The 22638-nt window shown below is 35.3% G+C and overlaps 2 protein-coding genes across 4 annotated transcripts; one reads left to right on the top strand and one right to left on the bottom strand.

Moving 5' to 3' along the window:
* Window positions 1-19: 19 nt before the first annotated feature.
* On the bottom strand, window positions 20-18187 carry LOC124638164 (leukotriene A-4 hydrolase). 3 transcript variants are annotated; one of them, XM_047175048.1, is made up of 12 exons: window positions 17979-18187; window positions 13181-13239; window positions 12718-12830; window positions 7064-7206; window positions 5398-5509; window positions 4288-4508; window positions 3779-3977; window positions 2611-2832; window positions 1902-2049; window positions 1467-1638; window positions 839-1060; window positions 20-349 (listed from the first exon to the last, which is right to left on the bottom strand). In XM_047175048.1, exons 1-12 carry the CDS (start codon window positions 18170-18172, stop codon window positions 112-114), a joined length of 2043 nt encoding a protein of 680 aa, XP_047031004.1. In that variant the 5' UTR covers window positions 18173-18187; the 3' UTR covers window positions 20-111. The 3 variants fall into 3 exon arrangements, with proteins under 3 accessions (XP_047031004.1, XP_047031005.1, XP_047031006.1); XM_047175049.1 differs by lacking the exon at window positions 1902-2049 and adding an exon at window positions 2081-2225 and having other exon boundaries at window positions 17979-18180; XM_047175050.1 differs by lacking the exon at window positions 17979-18187 and adding an exon at window positions 17604-17758.
* Window positions 18188-18398: 211 nt separating this feature from the next.
* On the top strand, window positions 18399-20057 carry LOC124638165 (neuralized-like protein 2). The gene is made up of 2 exons (XM_047175052.1): window positions 18399-19293; window positions 19481-20057. The coding sequence occupies exons 1-2, from the start codon at window positions 18600-18602 to the stop codon at window positions 19588-19590; spliced, it is 804 nt and encodes a 267-aa protein (XP_047031008.1). The 5' UTR covers window positions 18399-18599; the 3' UTR covers window positions 19591-20057.
* The last annotated feature ends 2581 nt before the right edge of the window (window positions 20058-22638 follow it).

Raw genomic sequence — 22638 nt, 5'->3', positions numbered from 1 at the left:
CTAAAATAAAACTATCATAAACCATCATAAAATAATATTTATTTATTCAAATCAATATTATGGCATAAAATTATAGTTACACTATCTTACATTTTAAATGTGTAAAAAATACTATTCTGTAGTCTTTTCGTCGAGATGGAGATCCTTTCTTAAGGTGTAGGCAGAAACATGCATCATGTATTTTTCATTCTTGAGGAAGTTCTCTATGGCTTGTTCGCGGACATCCTCCCAGGCATAGAGGTCCCGGTAAAGAGGTCGCACGTACTTCATGCGGCCCTGGCTGTTCACGAAGTTAAATACATCATTTATCTTGGTCTCGTCTCTGCTTCTCACGCACAATCTCAACCACCTGGAAATGACACAAAAATATTTTCATGAATGATATGTTAATTTAGATGACAGCCCTGATTATGGGAAAACTTAAAATGATACTTCTTGTAAAAACTGGTTCTTCCTAATTACAGGTTGCAATCTAAAATTATTTGGTTGAAAATTAAATAAAAAATCAAACAAGCTGATAAAATTGCACTTTTCGAACGTCAAATTAACGAAAGTTCACAAAACTCTTTCTATATATTTAGGTACTAGCCGTTTTCTCGCGGTTTCACCCGCGTCCCGTGGGAGCTCGCTCCTGCCCGCACCGGGATAAAATATAGCCTACTTACTCGCAGATAATATAGCTTTCTAATGGTGAAAGAATATTTAAAATCGGTCCAGTAGTTTTTGAGTTTATCCATTACAACCAAACAAACAAACAAAGTTTTCCTCTTTATAATATTAGTATAGATAGATCAAGGATTGGTCTCTTGAACTTTATTATCTCAACACACAAACTCACCTATACAAAATCTCAGTGTTCTTATTCCCGCTAATCTTGTACTCCTTGCCTATAGCCGCGAGCCTGTCCAAGGGTAGTGCCGGTCTATCAATCAACTGTTGCAGCATATGTATCATTTGATGAGGAGTGAAAGTCGCCACATCATCGCTGGTTATTGTCGAATTCAGATCATCAATCTTCACGACAAGAGCGGATATTGCTTTCGTCATTGTTGTATCGTAGCTGAGAAATGAGAAATAAGGTTTTATATTTTTTTTTTGATTGGGTAACAAAATAGCGGTGTGGTGTAGTGTTACTGGTTCTAAACTTGAATAATTTAAATGTGATAGGACATTTTTAGGATATTTATAGGGATTTTAATTAATTATGTACGCTATTAAATGTAATGACATATGTTTGCGGTTTTTCCACTTTTCCGTCAAGGAAATTAAAACTCATTTCCATTGAAATATTTATGTTTCTAGCCTAATAGTTGTGACGCACGCAAAATAATGTTGTCTATTTTCCTATTCCAATAAAGATAACGCATTCATTAAAATAATGAATTCGAAAATAGGTTTACAGTCCACTCTTTTCCATAAATTTCCCCCCTTTGTAAGTACTAAAATTAACGAATATTTTCACTTACTCTGGAATTATAGGCGGCATACCGCTCTTGTATAGCCAAGTTTCCCAGTCCACCTTCTTCAAAGCTTCATTGTCCTTGAAATAATCCAGCAAATAAGCCTTAAACTGATCGGTGTCCAGGGATTTCTTGCTGAACTTCGCCAGGTAAGACCGGAGGAAATCGTCGAACACTTCTGTTGAGGGGAAAAAATGAATTAAAAGTGATAACATGACAAATGATATTTATGTTGAAAAGTTTAATAAGACTATCCAGTTAATGATTTTTCAGTGTAGAGTTGGGTAAAAGTAAGTATTAAAATGTTCCATTTATCTTGCAGTGTTAAAACTTGTGTCAATTCATGTTTTTCTTCATTTTAGTGTTAAAACAAATTCTCATTCTACTAAAAATATCGAATTTTCTGTGCCCTTTACACATACACGAAGACATTAAACTCACCAGGCCCACCAGCCAGTCTCTCCAAATAAATCAAGAACAAAGACCCCTTCTCATAAGGAACTGTCGAAAACGCGTCATCAGGGTGTACTCCATTCAAGTCTACGACCAGCCTTGTCAACGGATTCGTAGGACCCAACTCATCATTGATCTAGAACAGAAGTATTAGTTCAGAAACTTACCGGGACCTCCTGCCGTGTCTTCTAAGTAGCGTAGAAAGAGGGACCCCTTTTCGTAAGGTACGCGGGAGAAGGCGTCGTCTGGGTGGATCCCGTTTAAGTCTACCACGAGATGGGTGAAAGGGCTAGAACTGCCGAAGACTTCGATCTGGAATTTTCGCGTTTGCATGTCAATATATTTGGAATAAAGTAACCAAAATTTGTTTGTTAATAGATTGAAGGGGTTAGTTTAAAGAGATCCACCCAGATATAAAATGAATTATAATAAAAAAGGCAAGATCATCTAACTAAGAATTGGGCTAATTACTAACAACAGTATTATATACTATCTGTGCAACAATGTTACCAATACCTATTATTTTATTGTACAAACACATTTCGCAAACAAAGATACAAAAGGCGACAAAAAAATCTAATGATCATGAATAAAGTGAAAAAAAGAATTGTTTAAAAGCAAGCAAGACTGGTATACAGTCAAAAATTTATAGAAGAGTATTTAAAAGCATGTAATTCAAAAACTAATTAAAACTCACCGCTTCATTCAGCTCTTGAAGGCCCAACAAGCTATGGAAGTCTCTGCTCCTCTTGGCTTCAGCTGTATCATTAATGAGAGAGGCTCCGACCTTCCTCTCCAAGAATACAGTAAACCCTTCGTTCAGCCAGAAGTGCTCGAAGTTCCTGTTCGTCACCAAGTTTCCAGTCCAACTGTGCATTATTTCGTGGACTATGACATCGGCTTGGCTCCTGTCACCAGCCTAGAGATAGAAATAATAATGTCTCCTTAGTTTTTTCAAGTGTATATTGTAGCCATAATGAATATTAACTAATAAGTAAATGGTGTTAAAAATATTGTATATTATTAGTATGCAAGCAAGTTTATTTTTATTTTTTTGCTTTAGACTTATAAGCGGTTTTGCAATTCGGTCTCTGTTTCGATATCTGTGATCTCATTCAATACATGCAAGCCTCGTATTATGTGTACAAGGCATAGCAAAAATTTGCGTTAAGGTTTTTTGATTACAAGTCCATGATGCATCAATGCATATGAAACAATGTATTTGATCTTATCAAAGTGGAATCTAATCGGAACATTGATTTTTAATCCTATTACGCGATTTATTGTTTAAATATGAATTACACTATCGTATCATGCCAAGGCGCAACACAAGTGCTTTGATACTTAATAGCAAAGAGAGTGTAAGTAAAAGAATCGATGTCGATATAAATATTGAACTCTATTTAGACCAGAATTGAAACATAATAAAATTATATGTCATATTCTCATCCCTTTCCAAGGTATTCCATCTTACTGTTACAGCCTTTTTATCGTCCCACTGCTGGGCACAGGCCTCCTCTCACACGGAGAAGGATTGAGCATTAATCACCACGCTTGCTCAATGCGGGTTGGTGATTACAGACTTTATAGTCCAGGTTTCATCAAGATGTTTTCCTTCACCTTTATATCAGCCATTGGTGTCTAAGATATACTTAGATATACTTAGAAAGTACATACAAACTTAGAAAAGTTGCATTGGTACTTGCCTGACCTGGAATCGAACCCACGCCCTCATACTCGAGAGGTTGGTTCTTTTACCCACTAGGCCACCACGACTTTTTTGTATTCCATCTTACTATGACTTTATTTTAACATTTTCAAATTTTACTTCTTTAAAATGTTTCCTCTAATATTTCCTCACTTACCAATAGCGTTGGAGTGACGAAAGTTAGGCAGGGGTTCTCCATGCCCCCATAAGGGAAGGAGGGTGGCAACACCAGCAGATCATACTGAGTCCACTCGTATTTCCCGCAGAGTTTCTCAGCAGCTTGGAGATACTTCTCCGTCTCCGCGAACTCCCACGCACTGCGCTCAATCTCTTCCTTCTCTGACCATACCATTGATCTACAATGAATGCACAAGTGACGTTACCAACCGGGATGATGTTGTAAATTAAACTCTATGGAAAAATGTGTCCATCCACTATTTCGGAATGTTTTTTTTTTTTCGCCAAAATGGGCTCTACAGATTAATAAATAGAATCTTATCGATTAAAATAATTTAATTATATGCAAAATACACCAATCTCGATGATAATAAGAAATGAAGGACAGCTCACCCTGCCTCTTTTCTATCCCCTTCATTTTCATGATACATTAAAACCGAAATGAAATCATTTAATCAAACTAGGCTGGAAATGGGCACTTGAACTCACCTAGGTCCCAAAGTCCTAGACTCCAACACACCCACAGCTAAAGCCACTAAATACGACGGCAACGGCATCGGCTGTCGGAACGTGGTCTTGTTGTTTTTGACTCCAGCGCGTAACGCACTCATTAGGACAGTGAACTCTTCGGGAGCGGTCACTTCGGCGTCGTACGTGAACTTGACGGCCGGGGTGTCTTGGCACGGGAGGATTGAGCGGGCGTGGATTGGCTGTGCAAGAAAAATATTAAAATCAGTTACATGTTTAAGGCCCATGTTAAGCGAACCACAAAGTTTTAAACTTGAAACGTCCGTTTTAAGTCAAATTGTTATTTTAAGGACTAACGTTTATGGTGTCCGTGAACTTGGACCTTGGGGAAAAATAGCAGTAGTGTTAAGAGTTGGTGAAAATCGGCTATTGTACTGAAGTTCCTGTGATTGAAATCTGGGATGATCTCAGTTTTATGTGACTTTTCTTTATAGATTTTTTTTAAGTGCCAGTTACCAGAGTAGGCTAACTTACTTGATACTACTACTAAAAAAATCAACTCAATAGTCTGTTTACAATATATTCCATTTAGGCATTTTTTATTCCATTGGCTTTTATAGTTTTTTCATGTGTCCGGTCAATATAAAATCAGGGTCAAACGTTAAATAAGATTATTTATTTATGAAAGTCTAACCATTGCGTTATTTAATGCAGTGTGTCTGGTTACAATAAAGATACAAAGTTAAGTATCAATTGTTTATTTATGACCTATAGTCACACCGCATAACAAGTTATGACTGTAGATCTGTTGATATTTATGCACCGATTTGTATAAAAATTGTTATTCCCCTCCATTATTAGATAAGAAGGCCAGATGGCATTTGGATGGCCGACTAAGCTTCATCTGGTTAGTAAATAAATATGATACAATATAATATGTTACGGCTTTCGCTTCCGTCCTACATTATTCTGATCCAGAAATATGTAATGCGTGTGAGAAATCAAGTCAAAATACGTTTATTTCAGGCTACATTGGCCCATAGATTAAATCTCACGTTAGTAATTGACAGTTCTATGACATGATGCTAAATGCCTTCTTTTTATACCACTATATTAAATGTTGGAACTAACCTGACATTGACTGAATAAGTAGGGGTGCTTCTTGCCCGACGTTTGCTCCGGGTCCAGCCATTGCAAGGCGGAGGCTTGCGGATGCGTGCTGTACTTAATCGTAACAGATAATCTGGAAGAAAGAAATATAACTTATAAACAATATCCATAACTTAACAAAGAAAACGTTTTTGTACCTTTACTAAATACCTACTATATAATATAATCTGTAATATGAGGTCTAATTAAACTAGAATACACTACCTACACCTATCAATACGTTTCTGAACTACTAATTGACGAAGGTAAAGACTGGAGTTCTTAGTTCTTATATTTAACAGAATTTTGTGAAATCAAAAATGTTAACTTATAATGCACATGTAATCACAACTAGAGAAGATGCATTCTTATAAAAAAAACCGAGTAAGCGCGGACACAGTTTCAAGAATACCACTATTTCCCTTTGAAAATCATGTTTTTTCATATCCACAGAGCGTCCAGTCTTTACCGGCTCTGCTAACCTATATTCATCATAGACGGACTCGCTCGTTCCACAGCATCTACCTCCCAAACTGGAAGGGGTCATTGCACTAGGCCCACTGGACATCGTAGCAGTAGTCTCATCACCCGAAGTAGTCTCACTAGTATTAGTAGTTCCTTCAGAACTTTCGACATTCGTCCCTTTATACTTGTACATTTGTGAAGGTTCTTGGCCGGAAGAACATTTGTCACAAACATTTTTGCAAACGGTATTGCAGTATTGGCATTCTTCCGTCGATAATTTGCTTCGACAGGCGGTACCATCTTTTCTTTCCAAAGAAAATTATAATAGGTTACTGAGGGTCTTTAAGTGAAGGGGCTGTACGTAAAGTGCTTTGTCTGAATTATATTATAAGATGATCCTGATAAATAACTTTTACATAATAATGTGCTTGGACACCTATTGGAAGCGAAATAAGAACTAGAACTCCAGCTACCTTACCAATAAATATTTCATACTTTATTATTGTAAATTTATGTGTTATTCTATGTTTTTTTTTAAAGAGCTATTGGACCTCAGGGACAACCGGACCCATTAGAGAAAAATATTTCGGTGTTAAACAGCCCATTTACTTTTTACATCTACGGTCTCCATTGGTACGCAATAATAGGTACGTACGACTGTCACAGTCGCACGCGCAGTAAATTAGAAAATATTAATTGATTTGCGCATGATATTAAAACAGAAATTAATATAAGCTTAATTTGTTCCATCCATCTGTCACGGTTATAAATTACTAAGAATAATTATTAACAATTAAAAGAAAAAAAAAAATGAAAAATAGCTTCTATAAATGCACGCAAAAATCGTTACAAGACTTTCTAACAAGTACAAATAGGCTATGGTACAATATTCCATTATACAATTGCAGTTCATATCTTCCGGCTCCATCATCAGATCAGTTCGACCAGAGTGCCATATCATTATATTGTCATCGGAACTACATATAGCTGCCAATTTTGTGGACGCTATGATCCTTGGAAGATGCGGTAAAATAAGTTACCGTAGATTCCATTAGGTACATAGCGTATTTATTTGTGTGTGTGTGAGATCGAAGAGAGAGAATACCTATGAAATACTTTTAATAAACAGCGACTGTTAACATAACAAGTAAAAATCAGAACAAATAATAAAATGTAAACTTACTTTTCCCCTGCAGCCTGTTGCTTGCCTAACAGTATAGTGAGCTTGGAACCCATGTTGGGTATATTTTCACCCAGTTTGTACTGTAGTGGCGAGCCATCTTCAGACTCTATTGACTCGATCTTAAGGTTGCTGGCGTCTAGGATCTGAAATATAATATGTTTATCTAATTTTACGGTAAAGTAAACCTATGGTCTAGACTCGCTAAGTTATGGAGAAATAGAACTAACTTGGGATTTTACAATGTCATTTATTAGGTAAAATAACGCGGTATAAATCTCCAAATCTTATTAACAATTAATTCTTTATATCTTATAAACGCGAATTCGTATGTTTGTTCCTCCTTTTCAACCGACTTCAAAAAAAGGAGGAGGTTCTCAATTTGGCTGTTATTTTTTTTTATGTTTGTTACTCGATTTCTCAAAGACGCCTGGACCGATTTCAAAAATTATTTTTTTATTTGAAAGGGTATGCTTGTCATTTTGTCCCATCGTCATCAGATCAGGATCTGATGCTGGAAACCCTGAGAAATCGAGGGCATCTCTTGAAAATTGTAGGCGAGCATGGGGTAAAAACTTTATATTTATGTGTATATCTGATGAGACTACAATACTATGGAGGTTTAGGCACAGATTATATAATAGTTACTACGTAACAGATAAATCACTCCATACAAAAAAGTCCATACCTACTGTTATAAGCACCTACAAGTTCCCCAACTACCTACAAATTCCTAGCTGCGTTATAAAATGAACCTTAAAAGCTCGAGCGCTTGATTGTTATTCCAATGCGATAGCGCACAGTTCAGTGACCGCAACCGTGCCGTGGCCGTGCTTAGGGTTGCTTCTTACAATAACATTAATATTTAAGTAGAAAAACAAAGTTACGCTTATTTTAAGACTAGCTTCTGCCCGCGACTTCGTACGCGGATCCTGTCCGTTATGCCAGCGACTACGGGGTCAGCAAAATCAAAGATCTGAATAGTCGCAATAGACGTGAACATAGGGATAAAAGTAGTGATTCTAGTCCGCATTTAAGTTGTGTGTGGCAAAAATATTACGTAAAAAAACATTAAATAGATGACAAAGTCGTGGTGACTTAGTGGAATTCGTGGTGGTTTAGTGGGTAGAGAACCAATCTCTTAAGTATGAGCGTGCGTCTTTAATTCCAGGTCTGGCAAGTGCCTGCCAATGCAACTTTTCTAAGTTCGTATGTACTTTTTACGTATATTTTGGATACCAACGACCGTTATTTGGAGGGGATGTTAAACAGTTTAACATCCCCTCCAAATAACTAATATATAAGGTTCCGACTGTCATTGAACATTCCATTCTTGGCAGTCGTTATGGGTAGTCAGAAGCCAGTAAGTCTTACCTGGTTAGTCTTACCTAGTCTGGGTTGAGCGGGTAACCGGGTTGTGGAGGTCAGATAGGCAGTCGCTCCTTGTAAAACACTGGTACTCAGTTGCATCGTGACTGGAAGTCGACCCTAACATAATTGAGACAAAGGCTCTTGAGATAATAACGACAATAATAATGAGATATAGGCACCGCAGGACATCTGAGGCTGATGACGGGGAGTAGCGACCCCGCGGGGCTATTTATACTGAGTTCTCCAGGGAGTGTATACTGTCCCCCATCTCCGGCCGGTCGGAGTGAACCATGACGGGGGTAGGTCTCACGCCTCTGGCTTGGCTTGGCCGTCCAGAGTGGAGTCGCTAAAGCAGGATTAGTAGCCCTGCTCGGAGGATAGGTGCCTCATGGTAAGCACAGGGAGCGCGTAATCTGCGTTTAAAGTCCGCCGAGGTATTCTCACCCTTCAGCCGCTCATGTCTCTGTTGCCCTCTTGTTACTATTCAGTGACTGGTTCCCGGGGGCCCAGTAAGTGAGGTGGCGAGTCTCCACCTGCCGTTTTTACATGTACCTAATACATTGTCATCCACTAACATCCCATCACAATAGCCCAAGTAGTTTTCCTCCATAGTTAGCAATAGTTTAGCACAGAACCGGGGATTGTCTTTTTTTTAACGACGTCCACCGGGGATTGTCCTTGGATTCATTTCTATAGTGTGTAAAGGGATAATCGTCGGTTTTGTGTCACCATTTCATTAAAGTTGTCTCAAAAGGACTTCAGCGTGTTGGCTTCGGCCCCACGTTTGCCTCCCAAAAATTCGGAACTCTGTAGTCCCGAGGTCTGGAAGAGACATACAAAATAATAATGAGATATAATGCAACAAAGTTAGAGAGTGGGGGCTCGTGACGCCACGTCTAGGTATGTAAAATTTGTACTATACTTCGGCCGTTCAGAGAATGCGTTCCTGACACCTATCAGTTAGTCACGACTAGTGATGGGCACAACATAACACTGAGTTCGTTACCGTTCCTTCAAAATGAACCGCCGCATTATTTTAAGATTATTTTCGTTTTAAATTGGCGGAATCATTTGTTTTATATTTTAGTTATTTAAGTGGAAACCAAAAAAAGGTAATATTCATATAATAAAATTGTTTTATTTATTCTTTGTTACAAGTACATTGAATTGAATGTGCGAACAGAATATTAATCAGACTCCGATTTGCTTGAGGAGGTGGTGTCTTCATCATCATCTTCGCCTACATGTATAATTATATTATTATCAATAACAGAATCAATCCTGATATCTCGGTCTAACAAAAGCCGGGTAATCAAATAAAAACAGATCGAAAACACTTGAAAAACGTGGTCTATGCGCACGAAACGACAACGGACGACTGTTTTAGCGTCACAAAATGGCGGCCCATAACGCCATTTGGGGTTACCATTTTTAATCTAAGTATAAAAATGCGGTTTGGTCATAGTTTTATTTTTATATTTCATAAAAGTTATAATTAAGTCTTATAGTCCATTATTTTCCAATTCTTAAAAAGAAAATCAAAACGTATTATTTTATATTATAACTGTATAAGAACAGATTACGATACTTGCCTGTTATTTTTAGCACAGCACTACAAAATATAAACCGCTGACATAACCTTGTAATAGCGCAGTATAGATTTAGAAAAATATTGTTTACCAAGTTATTTGACACTCAGTTTGGCACAAAATTATAACATTCATTGATTATTGATATAATAATGTTGTTTTAATGCTCCTCAATTGTTAAAACGGTAAACAACCAGCAAAAATATTTTTATCGTAACTGCAACGCCATTGCAAAGTTACGTCGTCAGTTCAATCGCGACGTGTCAGGAACGCATTCTCTGAATGGCCGAACTATAAGCAGTGACTTAACCCGAAAATCAAGCGTTGTTGTATCTTCGTTATTATTTGTTTGTGTGAGAGAGAAAAGAAAAATGCGTCAATAGAGAGTGCTTATCAGATTGAACCACTTTTGCTAAAACGTCATATCTTCATATGCTTCATATAGTCTAGCAGGGCTCCTGGAGTTCCACATCAGGTGTTTTACATCTTCAATTTTTATAAGTCAACAGAGAGTGCTTATCAGATTGAACAACTTTTGCTAAAACGTCATACCTCTATCTCTATATGCTATAGTCTGGCTGGGCCCTGGAGTTCCACATCAGATGTTTTAGATCTTCAATTTGTATAAGTCAATAGAAAGTGCTTATCAAATTGAACAACTTTTGCTAAAACGTCATATCTGTATATGGTACAGAGAAGCTGGGCTCTTGGGGTTCCACATCAGGTGTTCCAGATCTTAAAATTTATTATCTCAGCTGAAAATGCTCATCAAATGAAACAATTTTTGCCACGGCACCATATTTGTATCTCTTATAGTTTTATTGGTCTGTTGGAGTTCTGCATCAGGTCTTCAAGTTTCGAAGATAAATTATAGCCTATATGTTGACCAGGCTTAATACTAATACAACAAAGAAAAAATCATTGAAATCCGTTCAGTAGTTCGGAAGATTAGCGTGTACAAACAAACAGACATACAGACATACAGACATACAGACAGAATTTTTTTTTTGGATTTGTGCTCCATTACTGTTTCTAAACCCCACCCAATTATTATTTTTTTAATATATTCAATGTACAGACACAGTTTTTTTACAGATTTATTATATGTATAGATAGCATTTTTTAAAAATATTTTTCTTTATATAGTTAGGTAACTATTGTATTGCCTACTAAAATGGAGTATGGGTACATATTACTAAATATTACCTAATACGTAAGCATAGGTAAGTACTTAAGTAAAGCTTTCGTCAAAATCAAAGGCGGTTTCCAACTATTTTTCGAGCACATGTGCCATACCCCATATGGTACAACTCCGTCGAGTGTTGATACATACCTAAAATTGGTTTCTGCGTAGCGACACGCGTAATGTTCCGAGTCTTCATTAAGTTGGACCAGAACTATACCTACTTACACTCGAGATGTGTTTTGAGCTACAAACCTCACAATACAGTTCATATAACTAAGTAGGTATCTAAAGTAAAATAAGTACCTAATGATCTCTGTTGTTAAAATCATAAAGTAGATAAGTATGAATTTATGTAAAAAAAATAGAATTACTAGATAAGTTCATAAATATAAAATGTTTCTAAATCTTACAATAGTCGCATATTAACTAACACAACTCAAAATAATCTGTCAGTTTGTTAGGTAGCTTAAAAAACCTAATAAAAAACAACAGGCCTCCAAATAAAAATAATAAATATTGGAACGCGCGCGGCGCGTGTGACTATTGAAAGCCCTGAGCCGCGTGGGGCTACCGGTAACCCAGCGAGCGGTAGGCATTTATCGCGCGCAAGTACGTCGAGTGACAGAGGCCTGGTTTAGGGCAGATCTGATGATGGAGACGACAGAGGATCGAGGGAACTCCTAAACGGCACATCTTAACTACCCCGTGTTTGGGCTTATATTATTCGTATTTATGAAACCTTTGCAACAGTGAACGTTTGGAGCTGACCTGATGATGGAGACTAGAGAAGGTCGAGGGAACTCGACAACTGAATACGTAAACTACCTTGTGTTTTTGCTTATATTATTCGTATTGTGGCAAAATCTATTGGATGGATGTTGATGAAACTTGGAAGTAGGTATCAAACTGATAAAAAATATAGGCTACTTTTTACCATTTACCATTTACAGGTAGGAGTTCCCTTGAGGAGCGAGTGAAACCGCGGGCGAGATAGTATCGAAATATCATACTTTACGTTGACTGTTACGAGATAAAAGTTTATTTTGATTAGGCAATTCTACTAGTTTAGGCAGAAAATAATATTTCCATAATCTTGCTCGATCTGCCTTTTAAGAATTGACTGACATATCAATACTTGTAGCTGTTAACTATTATCTAAACTGATACTAAAACATCTACTACATATATCGGTTATCCCGTTGATGTGATGCGTGAATTATGATTTTAAAGAAATAAAACCGTTTAGTATTGTACACACTTACAGTAGTGTGTACAATACTAAACGGTTTTATTGAACGATATCAAGCTTCTTGTGATCTAAATCTAAATATTCTGATACCTATGCTATGCTTAATCTTGCGTCTTGAAAGATTCTTCAGGTTTACTTAGCCCATATATCGAAGAAAGCCATAATGGTATTTTATCCGGATGCGCGGAATAATTTCCGATACGCCGAAGCCAGTAATGTCGCTAAATTATATTAGGTATAGGATACAGGTCTTTAAATTTACCAAATCGTTGATATCAGTCAAGACATCGAAGTCCAACTTTGCTTGACCGCTGAGCACATGCTTCTCAAAGTCAACGTTTAGACTCAATGATATGTGCCTTATAATCGCCTTTTCTGTAACAAGTTTAGGATTTTTATTAGATCTCTTTAGCAGTTATCACCAAATATTGAAGGTAAGGTTTATAGAAAAAAAAAAAAAATGTTTTCGTTATTATGTATTCCTAATTATTAAACAAATAATAAAGAGACGTTTGTTTATTGTGGATCAAAAAAGGTTATCACACAGATGACCGTCAGTCAAACATTATTTTATCATTCAAATAATGCTTTAACAGAAAGTATGTACCTATTATTTCAATTTCTCTGACAAAGTTCTCATTAATAACACAATCTACGTTCCCACTTCAATTAATTCGATTATCATAACGTATTTGTTCTTAATTTAAAAAGATTTAAAAACTCACCAGGTCTCGAATACGAAGAAGGATCAAGTGGACTCAAGGCACCCATAGCTCTGGTTTGACTAAAACACAGAACAATAACGAAACATGATAGTAAAGCACATATTATTTTAGCCATTGTTTACACGTCCACTCGCGTCTACGGTACAAACGCGATTGACACAAAATCATCAATATTGGATAGCCTTAACTGAACTAGATTGTAAAGATTAGAAAGTGAGCCTTCGTGAATAGCGGGTGGGCGAAATACGGCGCATGCGTCTAGGGTTATTTTCTTTAGTTAGATGCTTGATAAGCTCCGTTATTTTAATCAGAAATTAGCTTAAATTATATGAATACTAGATTCCGCGAGCGGTTTCTCCAGCGTCAGGGAAACTCCTCCGCGCAAAGGGATAAAAAGTAGGCTATAGCCTTAGTAGATAAATTGGCTATCAAACACTGTGACACTTCCAAAAAAACAAACTCTTTAGAAATCTTTGAATTTGGAAGAAGTAATCTCACGGCTTTTTTTAAAACTGGGCAAACAGAAGTTTCTTCTGAATACAAAAAAAAAATACAAAAATCTTTATTTCTTTAACATCTTATAATTAGTTGCTGGACTCTCCTTTGAAGCAGGTAAATATGCCTGCGCCGTGTGCGTTCGCGCAGCGGAATGTTGTTGAATTTAAAGATTTTAATTATGCAGATAATTAGTGTAAGACGTCCTATAATTGTGTATGGTAAATAAAAATTTGTGTATGCAGCCATTGTGGAGAAATTCACCAAAAACAGATTCCGCTGGGCGAACGTTGGCGAACGTTGTCCTGGCGGAACTTTTTTTAATCCATAGACTTTAGAAGAAAAGAGATGTGTCCGAAAATTAGTGTGTATTTGTGTATAATTGATTATGTATGAATGAAATCAGTGCATGCATAAACTTCGGAGAAATTCAAGTTTCCGCTACGCGAACGTTTGGCCATTAGCTAGTTTTCATATAAAGCGCTTACATAGAGAGCTGTAGATTTTTACATACGTTGTTTTGAATTTGTTTATATTTGTTTAAAAAACAGATTTAGAAAAAGTCTTAGGGTTTAAAAGATAAAAATATAAACGTAAAATACACTTATTAGGTCTTAGTTCTTAAAGTATGCAGTTTGGGGTCTAGATTTTCACGTTTACACAAACCTTTTAAGTGTCTCCAACATGTTGCCAAGTATCAATGATGTTCCGTTAGTAATTAAAAAGTTATAGGATATTTTACCATGAATAGATCACTGTTTACAAAGCAGTCGAATATCACGACGTTCTAAAGGAATTGCATGGTAAAATGTATGCCAATAATTAGTTTAATCATTCAACTATTCACTTGCAAAATTTCATGTCATTAAATTCAGTAATTAAAGAAAGACAATTATAATACTGACGGAGCATCGAAACCCTACATAATCCGACCAAGTTCGGATAGCTACAAAAAAGCGGCCGTGACATATGTCTAAGCAACGTTCTTAACTTGGTAGGTTAGTATTTATTAATATGGTACAGTTGCGTACACAAGCGTTAGGAAAAAATAAAACAATTGTATTTCTTGATTGAAAAGTATTTTTTTAATAATAATGCCACTATCTACGATAAAAATAAATCTTCAATTAACAAGTACTTCTCTATTTAAATATCCGTGTACAAAAATATTTTTATCGTTATTACTTACATAAATTACTTAACTACGTGATTAAAAATAACGTTAATAAACGTTACGTATTTTAACTAAAATGTCGTAGATAGTGGCGTTATTATTAAAAAAATATTTTTCATTCAAGAAATGCAATTGTTTTATTTTTGCCTAAAGCTTGTGTACGCAACTGTACCATATTAATAAATATACTAACCTTCCAAGTTAAGAACGTTTCTTAGACATATGGCACGGCCGCTTTTTTGTAGCTATCCGAACTTGGTCGGATTATGTAGGTTTTCGATGCTCCGTCAGTATTATAATTGTCTTTCTTTAATTACTGAATTTAATGACATGAAATTTTGCAAGTGAATAGTTGAATGATTAAACTAATTATTGGCATACATTTTACCATGCAATTCCATTAGAACGTCGTGATATTCGACTGCTTTGTAAACAGTGATCTATTCATGGTAAAATATCCTATAACTTTTTAATTACTAACGGAACATCATTGATACTTGGCAACATGTTGGAGACACTTACAAGGTTTGTGTAAACGTGAAAATCTAGACCCCAAACTGCATACTTTAAGAACTAAGACCTAATAAGTGTATTTTACGTTTATATTTTTATCTTTTAAACCCTACGACTTTTTCTAAATCTGTTTTTTAAACAAATATAAACAAATTCAAATAACGTATGTAAAAATCTACAGCTCTCTATGTAAGCGCTTTATATGAAAACTAGCTAATGGCCAAACGTTCGCGTAGCGGAAACTTGAATTTCTCCGAAGTTTATGCATGCACTGATTTCATTCATACATAATCAATTATACACAAATACACACTAATTTTCGGACACATCTCTTTTCTTCTAAAGTCTATGGATTAAAAAAAGTTCCGCCAGGACAACGTTCGCCAACGTTCGCCCAGCGGAATCTGTTTTTGGTGAATTTCTCCACAATGGCTGCATACACAAATTTTTATTTACCATACACAATTATAGGACGTCTTACACTAATTATCTGCATAATTAAAATCTTTAAATTCAACAACATTCCGCTGCGCGAACGCACACGCCTGCGCCAGGAGGCTCCGCTCCTTAACAAATTTAAAGCATAGCAAGAGACATTTGAATGGAACAGTAATATTTATTTTGAGAGCTCATAATTTCGTCCACTCGCTACCTGCGAATAAGGAGATCCGCACACGAAGCGAGAAGCTTTGCTGCACTAAACATTGGATAGAAGGATGGTACCCAAATTTTTATGAAACAAAATTTGGACTTATAAGAAAATAAACAAATAAGCCGACCCCAACATATATTGGGAATAGGGCTCAGAGGATGATGAAGAAAATAAATAAATACATACGAGCACACAAGTACTGAAACACGACTTTTCAAGCTTTGTGAACAGACCTCCTCATCCGCCAACATTGTTCTTATTTAAAATAAAACTTTTACTATATTTTTAACACAACTTTTCTTGAAAGAACCGTCATAACATTAGAAAATGTCCTTGTTGACATTGTCAATTCTTTTTTCACCTAGAAGCGAAACTCTTTTGTAAAGTTTTTGTATCTTGCCAGTGATCTTCTAAGGCTGTTTGTAGACTTGCAACGATTTTATGTCAAGGAAGATGAAAAAAATAGATAAGGAATTCTCACAAAAACTGCTACCAAGTAACAGTAAATAACAGCTTTATGTGACCTCCCAGGTACAGGGAATATCACTATTACATAATGTAATACCAGTAACAATATACAGTACCAATACATGTAATTTAGGCTGCTTTGTGAAAGTTTCAGTGATTTTGGCCTGGTATTGGAAAATTGAGAAATTGCACAGTAATTAAAAGTTTCCTCATTATTTTAGATTCAAGTGATGTGGTACTTTGGTGGCTTTTTAAGACTACAGGCAGACCTAAGTGGCATTTAAGCGAGAAACGCCGGGTATTGTGCATTTTCATAAATGCTGTTAAAATAAATTGGACGTAGTTATGCAGAAACGTTCCAACCCACTGTACGCGTAAATGCTTATATCTCAAATTAAACTTGAATTTGAGATATAAGCATTTACGCGTTTCAGTTGTTTTCTTTTTTATTCTAACTAGTAAAGGTACTAGAGGTTTTATTGTTGAATTATATTGAGTTTAGATAACCATATGCTAAATTTTAGGCTGTTCAATCACAATAACTCAATTTCGGGTGACTTGTGGGTTGGAACGTTTCTGCATAACTACGTCCAATTACAACTATGACATATTAGCTTCATTAATTCTAGCAAATGGGTTAAATCATTTGTGATGAAACAAAAGACATAGTGTATGTATTATGTCTTTTGTTTAAATTAAGAGTACCTACCTAGTTCAAACATTGTATTGTTTTGTTTGCATTGCATAAAACAAAAATTATGACTACTGATGGAATTAATTGTACCTATTGTAATATATGCTTTATTTGTATATTCACTGGAGAGCTGTGTCAATTACTTATAGATAGCTTATCAAGATAAATTACTATAATTTTTAATGTCTATTGCTGAGCCAGCAAAATGTTGATAATATGATAAAAAAAACTGATGTTTATTCGTTATATTTGGTAGTAAAACATGGGCAGAAGTGCCATAGCTATAGACCTACCATGTAGTGTTAAAAGTGTTCAACAACTAATTGAACTCTTGTTACAAAAGAAAGAAATGTATCAAAATAAAGTACACCTTTAATGTAGGTGCTAAGAATATAGGTTATAGTGAATAACAATATTAGAACTTTACCTTTACTAAGGAATTAGAGCTGTTACGGAAACTGCGAATAGCAAATTGTTGGAACGGAATAGTACGTGAATAATGCCTTTGTACACGAAAACTATTTGCTAAGGTAATCCTACTTGACGCGGCACAATTTTAATTTACCTTAACGTTTAGTTTCATCGCTCACGAGCTACAAATCTCTGAAATCTCAATTCCTCCCTGCCGAATTTATGTATAAAAATTGAGAAATATTTATAGAAATTCGTAATAATGTCATTCAACTTAAAAAGTAAATGAAATGCTAATTCTAAAGCTACTTCTTTAATAAAAGTTAAAGCTATCTCAAGCAAGCTACCTATATTATGGTTTATTGGCAGGGTGCAACAACTAAACGCTTACCTTTTTGGTTGCTTTGTTGACATCTCGGCACCCAAGTATTGGTTGATGTTTAGCAATTTGTGTTTAAAAAAATGATTATTCTGGTGTAAGGGTTGTTTCGAAAGGACTGAACATGCTCTTGCCCTAGTATTTAGGATGTTATTCCGAAAATTTAATTGAAAAACCCGCGTGACTACTTTACCGGAAAGTGACATTTTGATTTTTTTTAGTTTTTATGACACAGATAACACGAATCCAAGAAATAGGTTAAAAAATCGATTTCGTTGTTGTATATTCACTAGTTTAAGAAGTTAAGAATTGTGAATCTTTCTATATTTAACATTTGGATATTAGATTTCGCTCAGAGATTTAGACGTTTTTAATTATTTTTTTAGGCATGACATGTCAAACTGTCATGTCATAAATAGCTGTCTGTCATCATTGAGTTGACTGTCAACCAACAAATTCCGCCTCCTCTATCGAACAGCGACGGATGTATGTCGGTCATTTGTTCGGTTTTGTTTAATATTTACTGTTCTGTTGTTCATAGAAAATACTGTTACAGTTACTGAAGTGTAAAATTAATGTTATAAAGTAGTGTTCCTAATAATCATATTGTGAAGTGCAAATGTGTTTGTGAATATGTTGTCGAGATTTCACCATTATCACGGATCAAATATTATTTTGTTTGAGGATAATACTGTTGCATACAGAAAAGCTAGTTTTGCTCATGGCTTAACTTTTAGCGAGAAGCCTCTGCTGCCAGGGGAAATATTTCTGGTAGAAATCGAGAAAACTGAACGAGGTTGGAGTGGTCATATGCGATTAGGACTAACATTGCTCGATCCTCAGACGGCTGCACTAGGCGATAAAGGATTGCCACAGTACGCCCTGCCTGATCTTGCTAACACTGGTATGTCATGGATCTTTCCTATTTCAAAATCTCAGAACAATGTTCTTGTAGAGCTTGTGAATCAAGTAGCCAGTGGGCGGCGGGAGAATGAACCGCGCGTGTCGGTACTCGGTGACGGACATGTAGTGAAGACACCGCGCGGCTATGTGTCTAAAATGGTCCTTAGGCCACAAACACTGTCACACAATGGCACCCCTCAGGGCATATTACCGATGGACGCTGGCAGTCGCATAGGTGTTATGTTTGTACCATGTGCCAAAGTGAGCAAAGATGAACCGGATTTAGCAGAGATGCATTTTATTATAAATGGTGAGGACCAGGGGCCTTGCACTAAGGCTATCCCATACACAAGGGGGCCACTGCATGCTGTAGTAGATGTCTATGGCACTACAAAACAAGTCAAGATAGTACAGCTCTATGGAGGTGAGTCTCCTGTCTTATTTTGTTACTATTATAAACTCTTTGGTCAATATTTAACTTTTTTTATATTTACAAAGTAATTGAATTCATAATTTTAACTCATATCTTCACAGTTCTTAGAGAAAGTAGTCCAATTCATGCAAGTTATTTTTTCATGACCATTAAAATATTATTTATTTATTTATTTCAGTGAAAACACTGCAAAGTGTGTGCCGAGATGCGATCCTGCAGTATGTGAATAATGGTTCTATAAAGGCATTACCACTACCAAAGTGTTTAAAAGACTTTTTACTTTCATAGAGTTTGGCTTAAAGCAATGCGTGAAGGTTTGACAATAAGCTGTTGAACAACTGTTTCTTTTAAAAACAATGACTGGGTGATATTGTAACTATGTATTTAAATTTTATATATCCTTCTAATTTAGACATATTGGAAATTGTGTGTGAAAACTGGTAATAAGTGAAGGTGCGCTTTGCAAAAATTAATGTCTCTTAAAACTAAACAATTATGTTGTATTTTTAACTAAAACATAGTAATTTCGAATTATTGTTTCATGTTCAAATTGAATGAATAAAAAAACTGACTAAATGTTTTTCAGAACCATAGACAAGTAGATAGCTATTGTATTCAAAAAGTTTGTATAATTAATAGTTCCTGATGATTAAATTAAATGTTTAATTCATCAATGTAAATATGATTCATGTAAATCTTGGTATGAAGACTGAGAACTGTACTACTTTAAAAATGATAAAGATAATTTGCAAATATGGGTACAATGATTTCTTTGTTTGGTTATTTTTTTGTTTTCAGAACACTAAAGGACAACGGGCAATTCCGGTCCAAATGTCCACCACGAACGAGACCTATATGGCTAGATAGCCTGTTAAATAGAACATTTTTTGTCATGAAAGTAAAAAAAAATATAATGCCAGAAAAAAGTTATAGCAAAATCAAATAAAACATTTTATAGATTTTTTCAATTACTTTTCGTGATGTTCGATTTTCGTACTTTCTGTAACTTCTGACAAAATAGAATTGTTCATTATTAGAGAGAAGACACCACCAGTTACATCGAACTTTCTTAGATCCAGGCACCGCTGAGTATATTCAAACACTTCTGGCGCCTCAATTGGTTAGTGATTCATACATCCATCAGGCAAAAAAATATGGGCTGTTTATATGCAAATGTGTCTCATCTTAGTTTTAGATAAAGTGTGGAAATGGATGTGGAATAAAATAAAAATTAATAATGATAACATACAAAAACTACCGAAAATTAAGAATACATTTTTGGCTATAACTTTTTTTTGGCATTGTTTTTTTTTTACTTTCTTAGTAAAAGTTACTCTAAATTAAGTGAACTATTTAATTATATATGTCTCATTCGTGGTGGACATTTGGACCAAACTTCATACATTCTTGCCCTATGGCATAACAGCATAATTATGCAAACTTGTAATATATCAACTTATTGTTTCACCTCTCCAAACTGAAGACATAAAAAAATTGTTTGTGCTATTGACATAATTGTTTGTTTTAAAATTAATTGATTTGTGTAAATGAATATTTTTTTAAATATCAGAATATTATTATTATTCAATAATTGGATGTATCGCACCCTTAGAATGAAAGTGACCGAATCCAAAAAATGCAATTTGTGGGAAATGAGCAAAATCGTCATCAAAAAATTATATTACTTAATACATCTTAATATATCTCTTCCGTTTTTAATGGCTTACTATTGATTTTTACCAGATTTGTGGATTAGCCTTTTGAGATCACAATGACAATGCAAATTTATGTTTATAGTATTTTTTTATATATATTTTAACATAAAATATAAAGTAGTTTCAAATTAAGTCACTTTATTTCAAAATTATGTTTTCCATTCTATGTTTTTTTAACAATTAAGTCTGTTTATGACACATATTGGTAATAATTCCGTAGACACAATAAATAATAAGACACTGTCATACTGAAAGTTATTTGGACATAGGGTATTAAATTAAAATGCAATGTTATAAAAATCTGAATGTATTTATTTATTTCAGTCTTAATAACATTTATACAAGTAACTGATTCGTTATCAGTAATTGAGAAAACAAAATCTAATCTGCTTGTGTTTGTGAATAAAATAACAGAATGTATCCAAATGAGCAGGCAATGTCTATTAACCTCCTGCTTCTATTGTGGAGCCTTGTGTTGGCTATAAGTAGAACAGAGGATCAAATTCCTACTTAAGTCTGCACAAAATAACAAATCACTTCTGCAATGAAACCTTTAGTGGCAGAAAAGTGATAAATATATCTTTTAAACAGTTCCGTTAAAAAGTCTACAATTAGCGTCTTTATGCAGTTCTAACGCGTACATCAGCGGCAATAGAAACTTTTTAGCAGCTTTAACCTTTAACATAATTGTTTGAACTCTCTTTTAAAGATGTAGGCTGCAAATGGGTTGTAGAATGATCTCTTGTAAAACCCAGAGTGACATTTGGTTCAGTTTCTGCTGCCTTTAGTGATATTTACAGCTATGAGCAGCTATGAGCAGCTACGGAAGCAATAATAGAACTTAAAGATACTTTCGGAACCCCTAAAGCACTACTGTACAGCTAACAGTTGCCAAATAGGCTGCTATTTCCACTAGTGTGCTAGTTGAGATGGTTCTACTAGTTGGTTAGACCACTGCGTAGTGACAGACGCGGCGTGGAACACTGTTAGAGACGCTAGTGTGCTCTATGACGTGTCTTGGTCGGACCATTTGCCTCTAATTATAAAGTGTGATCTTAAGTTATTAAGGCCAAAAGTTGCACCTGCACTTCCTAAATGTAACAAAGTAACATGGGGTGACAGAGCTTTGCAGCAGACTGAGTTATATAGCAATTATTGTAATGATCTCTTGAAAAATGTAAACTTTCCCTTAGAATTTACTGAATGTAGTAAAACTAGATGTAGAATTAAGGAACATTTTCCATAGTTTTGACTGCAGTAATAGTATAAATAAGTATAACTCTGTAACTTATTGTAAATGGTGTGCATACCTGTAAGTGACATATTGACACAGTAAATACTTACGTAAGAAATTTTGTAACTATACTTGTTTTTGTGTATATGTTGTTGGTTTGCCTTAATAAATAAAATAAAATAAAAATAAATAAAACATGAAACTATTTTAGACAATATTTATGCGGAAATTGTGCTATACTCTATGAAGGTGCAATCGCAAGTAACTGTAAGAACGGATTACAGCGCAAAAAGAGTTACATAACGGGCTGGAATAAGCATGTGAAGGACGCACACAGACAGGCTCGGATTTTCAAACCTGGACGTTGTTTGGTAGACCGAAAAATGG

The sequence above is a fragment of the Helicoverpa zea genome, chromosome 17, assembly GCF_022581195.2.
Source record: "Helicoverpa zea isolate HzStark_Cry1AcR chromosome 17, ilHelZeax1.1, whole genome shotgun sequence".
NCBI lineage: Eukaryota > Metazoa > Arthropoda > Insecta > Lepidoptera > Noctuidae > Helicoverpa > Helicoverpa zea.
This window is presented reverse-complemented; position numbering and strand designations above follow the sequence as displayed.

Bases quoted from the DNA above. Each gene is read 5' to 3' on its own strand.
- LOC124638165 (XM_047175052.1), top strand. From the start codon at position 18,600: ATGTTGTCGAGATTTCACCATTATCACGGATCAAATATTATTTTGTTT. The intron at 19,294-19,480 runs GTGAGTCTCCTG...TATTTATTTCAG, and splicing joins GATAGTACAGCTCTATGGAG to TGAAAACACTGCAAAGTGTG.
- LOC124638164 (XM_047175048.1), bottom strand. From the start codon at position 18,172: ATGTCACTTTCCGGTAAAGTAGTCACGCGGGTTTTTCAATTAAATTTT. The intron at 13,240-17,978 runs GTAAGCGTTTAG...TCTGTGTTTTAG, and splicing joins TCAACAAAGCAACCAAAAAG to TCAAACCAGAGCTATGGGTG. The intron at 1,061-1,466 runs GTAAGTGAAAAT...CTCATTTCTCAG, and splicing joins ATGCCGCCTATAATTCCAGA to CTACGATACAACAATGACGA.